The sequence below is a fragment of the Dipodomys ordii genome, unplaced genomic scaffold, assembly GCF_000151885.1.
Source record: "Dipodomys ordii isolate 6190 unplaced genomic scaffold, Dord_2.0 Scaffold2, whole genome shotgun sequence".
Lineage (NCBI taxonomy): Eukaryota > Metazoa > Chordata > Mammalia > Rodentia > Heteromyidae > Dipodomys > Dipodomys ordii.
The window spans coordinates 34,344,790-34,354,180 of NW_012267218.1; the positions used below are offsets into that span (position 1 = coordinate 34,344,790).

Sequence of the window (9,391 nt, forward strand, 5' to 3'; positions counted from 1 at the left end):
GCACACTGAAATCAAAAGCATTTTTGAAGTGTACTTACAATTCTGTTTTGAACTTATCTAATCAGAGATAAGTATAGTCATAAAGTCACTCTGCTTCCACCATCTGGCTTCCCTTATCTCCACACATTGTTCTTATCTCCTGCCAGTCTCAGCTACTGACAATAGATTATCTTTGTTTAGAGAGGCTAATTGTTTTCAAAATCTTTTTAATAATTGCTTTGGAACAAGGTGTGCAAATGAGGCTTAAGATAATTACAGTTTTATTTGTTTGTGCAGTTTTTCCAAGTATCCTCCACATACAAACAAAATAGCAGAGGATGGGACTTAAATTGCAGGACATCTCTCATGCCGTAGCAGCAAAATAGGCCAGCATCCTACTCCACACACACACACACACACACACACACACACACACACACACACACACACACACACACCTTTATTTAATCTTCTTGGAGCTGCTGTCCTCCTCTCTTTGAGGGCAGTGTCCCGCTCAGAGCAGGGCAAGGATTATGTTACAACCGGACGGTTATTGGAGCCGGGCACAGTTTTATTCAATTTACACCCCATCCAGCGCCTTTCCTACGGAGGCTCCCACAGCATTTTTTGCTAATGGAAAGTAAAGCTTCTCAGCATTCCTTAGTGGCATAGATAGCATTCAAAACACGCAGTCATGTGGGGAAACTGAGTCCAGCTCAAAGTACTTGCGCCTTTTGGAGGGTGCTGGAGTTTGGGGAGGGAGTGAAGGAGGAGGACATTAGCTGGGCTCCGGGAGCCGAGACAACCCGGAGAGAAGCACAGCCTGCAAGCCCCTAAGCTCTGGTCTCCTCTTGTATTATTTATCGCGCTCCATAAGCTATTCATCAATCCATTATTTATTCATTCCAACATTAAGGTAATTAAATATGAGCTCATCGGCAAAGGGCAAGCCTGCAAGGAACAAGACTATGGAGGGAGAAAAGGGGAATTAGAACGCCTGGAATCCTTGGTTTGTGCCGAGACGCGCGAGGCAAAGTCTGGCCCCCTCTCACCTCCCCACAAGGTGACACTGAAGAGGGGGGCGGCATTGCGCGGTCCTGCCTCCGTCCTCTCTCTCACCCGGCGGATCCCTCCTCCGGACCCCACCTTGCTGCCCAGCCGGTCTAGGTCCTTCTCCTCCCATCACTCCCTACCCCCAACCCCGTAACTTCGCCCTCCCCACGCGGGGCGGCGCGGCTCCGCAGCCCCGCCGGGCGGCGCGCGGGCTGGCCAGCTTCGGATAGGCGCCGCCTGCAGCCAATCAGCGTGCCGGGGACGCTGCGCGCTTTAAGGCAGCTGCCGGGAGAACAGAAACTAAGTTCCCCGGCAACGAGCAGCATCCACCCCGCGGCCGGCGGGAGCTAGCGAGGCCCCGTAAGGCTACGAAGTGCGCCGGCCGCTCGGTGTCTAGCGCGGGCCCCCTTCCTTCTTCTCTTCCTTCTTCCTTTGGCCGCCTACCCTTAAGTTCAGACTTGCTTTTGGGCCTACGCGAAGCCTAGGGAGGGGGTTGGGAGCAGCTGCGCCCCCCTCCCCGTGGCCGACACCCCCTGCTTTTTCCGGCTCTGCTTGCGGCCGCGTGCGCCTGGGCCGTGCGCCCCGGAGGCCCCAGCCATGTCGATGCTGCCGTCGTTTGGTTTCACGCAGGAGCAAGTGGCGTGCGTGTGCGAAGTCCTGCAGCAAGGCGGGAACTTGGAGCGCCTGGGCAGGTTCTTGTGGTCGCTGCCCGCCTGCGACCACCTGCACAAGAACGAGAGCGTGCTCAAGGCCAAGGCAGTGGTCGCCTTCCACCGCGGCAACTTCCGCGAGCTCTACAAGATCCTGGAGAGCCACCAGTTCTCGCCTCACAACCACCCCAAACTACAGCAACTGTGGCTGAAAGCGCACTACGTGGAGGCCGAGAAGCTTCGCGGCCGACCCCTGGGTGCCGTGGGCAAATATCGGGTGCGCCGAAAATTCCCGCTCCCGCGCACCATCTGGGACGGAGAAGAGACCAGCTACTGCTTCAAGGAGAAGTCGCGGGGCGTGCTGCGGGAATGGTACGCGCACAACCCTTACCCCTCACCGCGGGAGAAGCGGGAGCTGGCCGAGGCCACCGGCCTCACCACCACCCAGGTCAGCAATTGGTTTAAGAACCGGAGGCAAAGAGATCGGGCCGCCGAGGCCAAGGAAAGGTACGAGGCGGCGCGCACCCGGAGTCTGGGGTGACCCCGGGAAGTCTTCCTTATCCCTCCATCTCTTTCAACTTCTCCCTCCCACCCCCGCAGGCGTCCGCAACCCAGCTCTCCCCGCAGTCGGGAGCCGGTCTGCCCGGCGGCGCCCAAGCTGGGCGGCACTGCGGAGGAAAGTTCATGAACTCTGAGGTTGCCCGCCAGGGACGGGGCCTCCTTTGCTCCGAGCCGCCCCGCGCGTGGGTTTCTGTGGGGGTGTGAATGTCGGGACGTGTTTTTCATGCCTCCCCTGGCTGGCTGCGCGGGGGTAAAGGAGTGCGCCCGTGGGTGTGCGGGGAGAGGTTCTTGAGATCGCCGGGAAGGGAAGTGCGGACTGGTATCGAGAGGAGAGCGGGTCGGTTTCCTCGGTGGGCTGAAGGGCGAACCTCTCCGCTCTGGCTCCCGGGTTAAAGCTGGCTAGAGACATCCGCCCTGTCCCCCCCGTCCTCGGCCGCTCCCCCCTCCCCCCAACTCTCGTCCAGATCTTCCAGCGCTGCCTCCCGGTAGACTTCGGATGAGAGTTCGCCCGCGTCATTCCACCCTGGCTGGATAAAAGGAATTTTGAAAAGAAATATACAGAAAAGAGAGTTTTGGGGGAGAGGGAGCTGCGTTGACCGCCCCCCCCCCGAGACCCCCAATCTAGGAAGGACTCCGCGCCGAGCTCGCTGGCGCGTGGCCTGTGCACCGCAGCCCGGCCCTGGGCTGTCGGCGCCGCCGCCCTGGGCGACGAAAGGGGCTTCGGAAGCCGGCTTCCCGGGCGCCGGAGCGCCCGAGGCAATGTGTTTTTAACCCGTTCCTGCCCGCCCCTCCTCGCCCAAACATTCTCGGCGACCAGGCCGCAGAGTTTGTGACTGGGACGAGCGCCGCGATCGGCAGTGGCGGAGACCGCGCTGCGAGAAGCCCGGGAGTTTGGGGGAGACCTAAGCGCTGCGCCCCGGCGACGTTTCCTTTGTTCGCGCCCCAGCCAGGGGGGCAGAAGATCGGGCATACTCGTTGCCATCTGGGTGGAAAAATCAAAGCCTCGATGAAGTTCCGCGGAAACGGGCTCTCAGGGGGCGGTCGAGGGGGAGAGCGACTTTGCGGAAAGGGGGAGACCGGCCGGCGCGCGGCGCGGGGTGGACCCCGAGCGCTGCGAAGGCGGAAGTGGGGCGCGCAGCGAAACCCTGGAGTAGCCCGGACCCAGTGCCGGGACTGACGCCCGCGGCGCGGGGGGCGCCTCGCAGCCGGTGCGGTGCGGGGCAGCCGCGTTTTCTCTGCTGGAAAAGAATGGGTTGGCGTGTGAGTGTTGGTGGAGAGTTGGGGAGGGAGGGAGACGGGGTCTGCGAGGCTGCGGGATGAGCTAGTGACTTGGGAACGTAGATCAGTGGTTTCCAGATTGGCCTTTCCTTACCAAAACGGCCGGTCCTAATAAGCCAGGCCGGGAGGACCCACTGGCTGCTGAAATCCGAGCGACTGGCGGCGCTCCCTGTTTACTCAGGTCACTGGGCCGTTCTGGGCACCACTTCCCACGACTTGCCCTCGGTCTCCGAAATCACAAGCTCTGGGCTGGGACAACCGACTTGGTCGTTTCATGGTTTCATCAGCGGCAAAACGGGTCAAGTCAATAGACTTGACTCATCCCAAACATTGGTGCATTGGGGACTATGTTTGTCCCTTGGTCGTCACAGCTTTATCACGAGCAACTATTTCGAAGTTCCAACCGAGAAATATGGTGCTAGTTGATAGATAATTCTAAATGTCACTGAACACAATTAAAATGAACATTTTGTTGTTCTTGTTTGTGTCAAATAACCCCTGCCCCTCTGGCTTGGTGAACTCTGGAGGAGAAAAGGACCTCCTTCCTAGAGGAAGGCTCTGGCTTTAGCTCCCCACTTGTCCAGTGTCCTCACTCCTCTCCTCCCCCATGACCCTTGGGGCTGGGGGGGGGGCAGAGTTCCTCCATTTGGGTCGGTGACAGATTGCACAATGGCCCTTTCCTCCTTCCAGCTCCCCTCCCTTCACCTCACACTTTTTTTTTTTTTTAACCATATGGTGTTGTCCTTTACTTCTTAGGGAGAACACGGAAAACAATAACTCCTCCTCCAACAAGCAGAATCAACTCTCTCCTCTGGAAGGGGGCAAGCCACTTATGTCCAGTTCAGAAGAAGAATTCTCACCTCCCCAAAGTCCAGACCAGAACTCCGTCCTTCTGCTGCAAGGCAATATGGGCCACGCCAGAAGCTCAAACTATTCTCTCCCCGGCCTCCCAGCCTCCCAGCCCAGCCACGGCCTACAGGCCCACCAGCACCAACTCCAGGACTCTCTCCTCGGCCCTCTCACCTCCAGTCTGGTGGACTTGGGTTCCTAAGTGGGAAGGGGCTTGGGCCTTCAAGGGATGGCTGGATCAACAACCAAACTGCAGTAACTAGGGACACTTGTAAATAGAAATCAGGAACAATCCTGCAGCTTGTTTCTTGGGTTCTTTGCATATAAAGGAATGGTGGACTTTCACAAATATCTTTTTCACAATCAACAGTGGTTGGAAGCATAGTCTCCCTTTTCTAACTCTCTCCACTTTTTCATTTTCCCTTCTAGTGAAGAGATCAGGGAAAGAAAAAAAAAACTAACAAAACCACCCAAACGTGCTGGTTCTGAGCAACCCAGGCACCCGCTTCAACAGCTTTTTTCTTTCATTTCTTTCCTTCCTTTTCATTCTTTCTTCCTTTTTTCTTCTCTTTCTTTTTGAATGACACATCAACTGGATTTTAATTATTTCCTTTTAATTTATTTATGGAGAAATATTTTTTTGGGAAGAGGAAAAGGAAATGAAAGAGAGATCAAAATAGTGAAAATAAGAGCTTGGGATGAAACTGGTTGCGTTCTTGAGATAAATAGCAAAAAAACCCTTTTTGATGGGAAGATTAAGTTTACATTTTCATATTTAGTGTTAAATAATTTTATGTAGGTTAAAATAAAAGACCAGTATTAGGGGGAAAAAACAAGTGCCTAAATGTCTTAATACTCTCTATGTGAGACAGTTAGAAGTAGAGATTACCATTAGTAATACAACTATTTTTGTCAAATTTAGAAGGGTTTTTTGGTTGTTGTTTGTTTTCTTGGTTTTTTTTAAATGACAAGCTAAAAATGTACTAATGTGAAACAAAACAAAAGCAAACACTTCCCTGGATGCCATTCTTTCTCATGCCCTCAAAAGTTCATATCTGTAACCTACTCCTGCTAAAGGATTTCTCCTGTTCCCAGTTTCTAGCTTGCAAAAAAAGATGCCGACAAATCTGGCAATTTGTTACTAAAATAGCATGTGTTTTCAGGTTTCTTTTCTATTGTACCTAAACCAGTCTAAATTAAAACTTAGTAGAACACCAGGAGTATGATTCTGTTTCTGAAAGGTGAGTTGTGTATTGCTGTCATTGGGATCCTATTTTTTTTTTCTTTACGTTTTCTTGCTTTTTAAAATATGGTGGTGATGAATTGCTGGGTATTTTAAAGATTATTACCTGATTCAAGAGTAGTGACTAGATTAATATGACAGAAAGAGGTTATTTAGCTTTGGGGGTATTTATTTTTTTTAATTATTTAGATGATATACTTTTGTTTACCACTAGCTCTGCTCCACAGCAATCATATGTTAACTCAGCTCTTTTGTGTTAACATGCTTATGACTGTGAAAGTAAAAGTGATTTATCGGCGTGGGTGGGGGGAAGGAAACTCGAACAAGGATTTAAACATTATGAATTAATCTGTACAAATAGAAAGCAGACCAGCAGGACAGGAGCTCTTTTTCAGTGCTGCCGAGAGTGACCAGAAAAATCCCCGTAATCATGTAGGCTCCATGTTCTTTTCACCTGGGGCAAAATGATGTATCTTGTGTATTTAGCTTTTAAAAATTAGTGAAACAAATGGCATTATTTATTAAAATTCTACTCAGGATAACAGACTTACTTGTGTTTTGTGAAACATTGTTCCCCAGGGAGAGTATTTATTTTCTGACATGACAGTTTCATAATTTTGATTTTCCCCCATCCACAACTGTCACCAGTAATATATTCATTTCTTGTTTACCTTTTCCTATTGTTCTTGTCCTGATTTAGGAGATTGAAATGTATGTGGGAGATTAAGGCCTTATTATGATTTTCTTTAAAAACAAAACCCCACTGTCAAAGTGTTTTGAGTTCAAGTGAGAAATGGTCACTGTACTTTACAATCACTTTTACTTATAAGTTCATTCTCTTCCCCCACCCCCCTTAGTGATGGACAGATGTGCATAGCAGCTCTAAGACCATGATTGGGGTTGGGAGCTCAGGGTCCCAATCTCCCTTGTTAGTGTTTTGGATCATTAAGTCGGTGTTTATTTAAGCCACTAGGGTGTTTATTCTCCACGTCTTGGGCCACGGAGAAATGCCACCCTCTGCAGGAGGGGCTCTCACAGGGAATCTCCATACATTCTTCACATTCACTCCCCAAAGCAAACACGCTGCACAAAGATAGCTTTCAATGACCCCGACAGGCTTCAAAAGACTCTGAGGAAATCTCTCTGGAAAATAAGGAAGGGCCAATTACTTTAATTTCTTACGTGTCCCTCTCTTCCTACTCCGGTGACTTAGTCCCCCCCCCCACTCCCCGCCCCACCCCCACCTCTCTCTTCCAGCTCTGCTTGGCAAAATTTTAGACACTGAAAGTTCTGTCTCCCCGGTGGCGCAGTCAGCTCACTTCCTGAGCTCCCATGGTTGGTGAATTTTGGAAATGTCTGCAGGTCTGGTGCGGAGCAGAGAAGGCCTGTCCTGTAAAAGCCTCCGCGATTACTGCTTGTAAACTCGTTAAAAGGACAATTTTCTGTCACAGCCATAAACTCTTTGTAAAAATCCTTGGCACTCGGTCCAGAGTGCGCATATTCCAGATGTGTTCAATAAGAAATTGCACAATGTGTCTCTTTCCTCCGTCCTCGGCTGGGTTTGCCTAAAACAGGCATAAGCGAGAGGAGGCGAGAAAGCTGGACATTGCTCAGAGTTTTCTTGGCAATCATTTTAGAGCGATCATTAAGGGAACTAACCATATTTTTTTTTCCCTCGAGGAAATCTTCGAGAACCAGCTGTTCAGGGATTTCCAATTTACCTTCGCAGCGTCAACGTTTAACTGAATCAGGAGTCACTTTTCGTTTCTCCCCTACAGATTTCAGATTTCGTAATGATAGCCAAAAACAATGAGTTACGGATCAGAGCTTTTAGGACGAAACCTTGCAGCATTTTGCCAAGGTGAAAAAAAAATACTCGGTTAATTTTTTTTTTTAATATCTTAAATCGCAAGACAGGGTTGCTGGATCTTCTTCCTTGAACCTCTTGGTTGAGAACGAAGGTTCCTAATTTCTCAGGGACCAGGGGTTTGGCCGCTTGATTTTAGCTTAGCAGGCAAGGACTCAAAAACCTGGTAAACTGCAAGATGGGGGAAAAGACACCACTGGGCGTGGGCACCCGAACTCGAACCTATTCTCTGGGCAAGGACAGCTTGGAGCTGGCTCGCAGTGCAGTGGAAGCTTCCAGGAATTCTCAGTGGGACTTCGCCATTCTGGGCTAGCTTTGAGTTGGCTGAACCTGGATCCAGGTTCGGCTGCTTTCCCCGGCGTGCTGCCGGCCAGCCGAGCACCTGGCACCGATGCGCACAGGGCGGCCTTCCCCTGCTTCCCCCCCTGCCCGCCTCCCTGAGGCGGAGGTGGCTGAGCCCGCAGGAGCTTCCCTCATCTTCGGCCAAATCTACAAGCAGAACCTCACATCGGAGATGCAGAGGCTCAGATCCAGTGAGTCTTCAGACGCAGAGACCTGGGGGAGGCCTCCCGTGGTGGTGTCTCCATTCTCTTCTCTGGGACTTGGTCGGTACACAGATAATCAATCTTATACATCTCAGGACTCAGATCATAGCTCGGGTCTGATGGCACCTCCTGTCGAGTTCCTGAGAGCAAAGATTGCCAGCCTGGCCTCCAAGGAGAAGGCCAGGGGGACATCCGCCGCTGCCGTTGTCATCTTGGGTGCCTCAGGGCAGCTTCCAAACCCAAATCGCCTTCTGAAAGTCAGGGATCAGGAAGGCTAAGCTCTAGCAGTGCTTGTGTGTGCACAGGACTAGTGACTGTGGGGTTGGACTAGGCCCTGAAGTGGAGGGATGAAGCGGTGTGAGCACTGCTTAGCAACTTATGGCCCCTCCGATGCGCACCTGGGACTTGGGTACCTGGCTTTGGACCCAGACCGCCTGGACCAGGCCTTGGAGTGAGGCTTCGGCTTCAGCTTCAGCGTGACTTAGGCCCTGCTGTTTCCCCCTGCCTGACACGGTCTCTTCCTCGGCTTTGGCTCTCCCAACCACCCGCTCTGTCCAAGAGTGCCAGCCCAGAAAGGAGAACCCTATCTTGAGTTTATACCTCCCAGGCCTGGACCGTGGCCTCTAGTCTCCGATGGAGCCGGAGCTCTGCTTCCTTGGCATGGGGAAGTTTTTTCCCACCTTGCCTGCGACCCTGGAGCGAACAATGACGTTGTCTCTATGTCCAGCCCAGGATCCCAGGAGAAAGTCAGCCCTGAACCCCACAGCACATTTCAGCTCAGGTGGTTTTTGGGAGGAGGGGTGGGGGAGGGGGAGGTGGGGTGGGGTAGGTGGTGGCATTGGTAAGGATGGGTGGTTCAGAGTTGACATGGCTGCTGGTAGCTCACACACACTCTTTCTTCTGAGCAATTCCCAGAAGACTACTCTTAAATAAGACACCCCGACTATCTGCTTCAGCTGCCCAAAGCCAGAGGAATTAGCCTCGGTGCCCACTTTGCCCCCTAGGAACAGTTCTCACTAAGGCTTTCCCTTAGGCTACAAGCATGCTCTCTTTACCCTAGCCAGGTGGTCTCTGGAAGCCCTCAAGGTCAAAGAAACCTTTTTATCCTTCTGATTAGATCCAAAAACTCTACCGGGGAAAACCTCTAAAGGGGATGGGTTAAATAAGAGGTGGATGATCCAGCTAGATGAAAAAAAAAAATCAAAATCGTGTGTGTGTGTGTGGGGGGGAGGGTGTTTTTGTCTACCCAGAAAAAGTGCTTCCCTGGAAAAGCCTTGTTTCCTCTCGTGTTTTAAACTCAGGACTCAGGACTCACACACGTGCGCGGACACACACACACACACACACACACACACACACACACACA

General features: G+C 51.7%; 1 protein-coding gene across 1 annotated transcript; it reads left to right on the forward strand.

Annotated features, from left to right (window-relative positions):
- The first annotated feature begins 1,350 nt into the window (after positions 1-1,350).
- On the forward strand, positions 1,351-4,816 carry Six1 (SIX homeobox 1). The gene is made up of 2 exons (XM_013014766.1): positions 1,351-2,189; positions 4,278-4,816. Exons 1-2 carry the CDS (start codon positions 1,630-1,632, stop codon positions 4,570-4,572), a joined length of 855 nt encoding a protein of 284 aa, XP_012870220.1. The 5' UTR covers positions 1,351-1,629; the 3' UTR covers positions 4,573-4,816.
- The last annotated feature ends 4,575 nt before the right edge of the window (positions 4,817-9,391 follow it).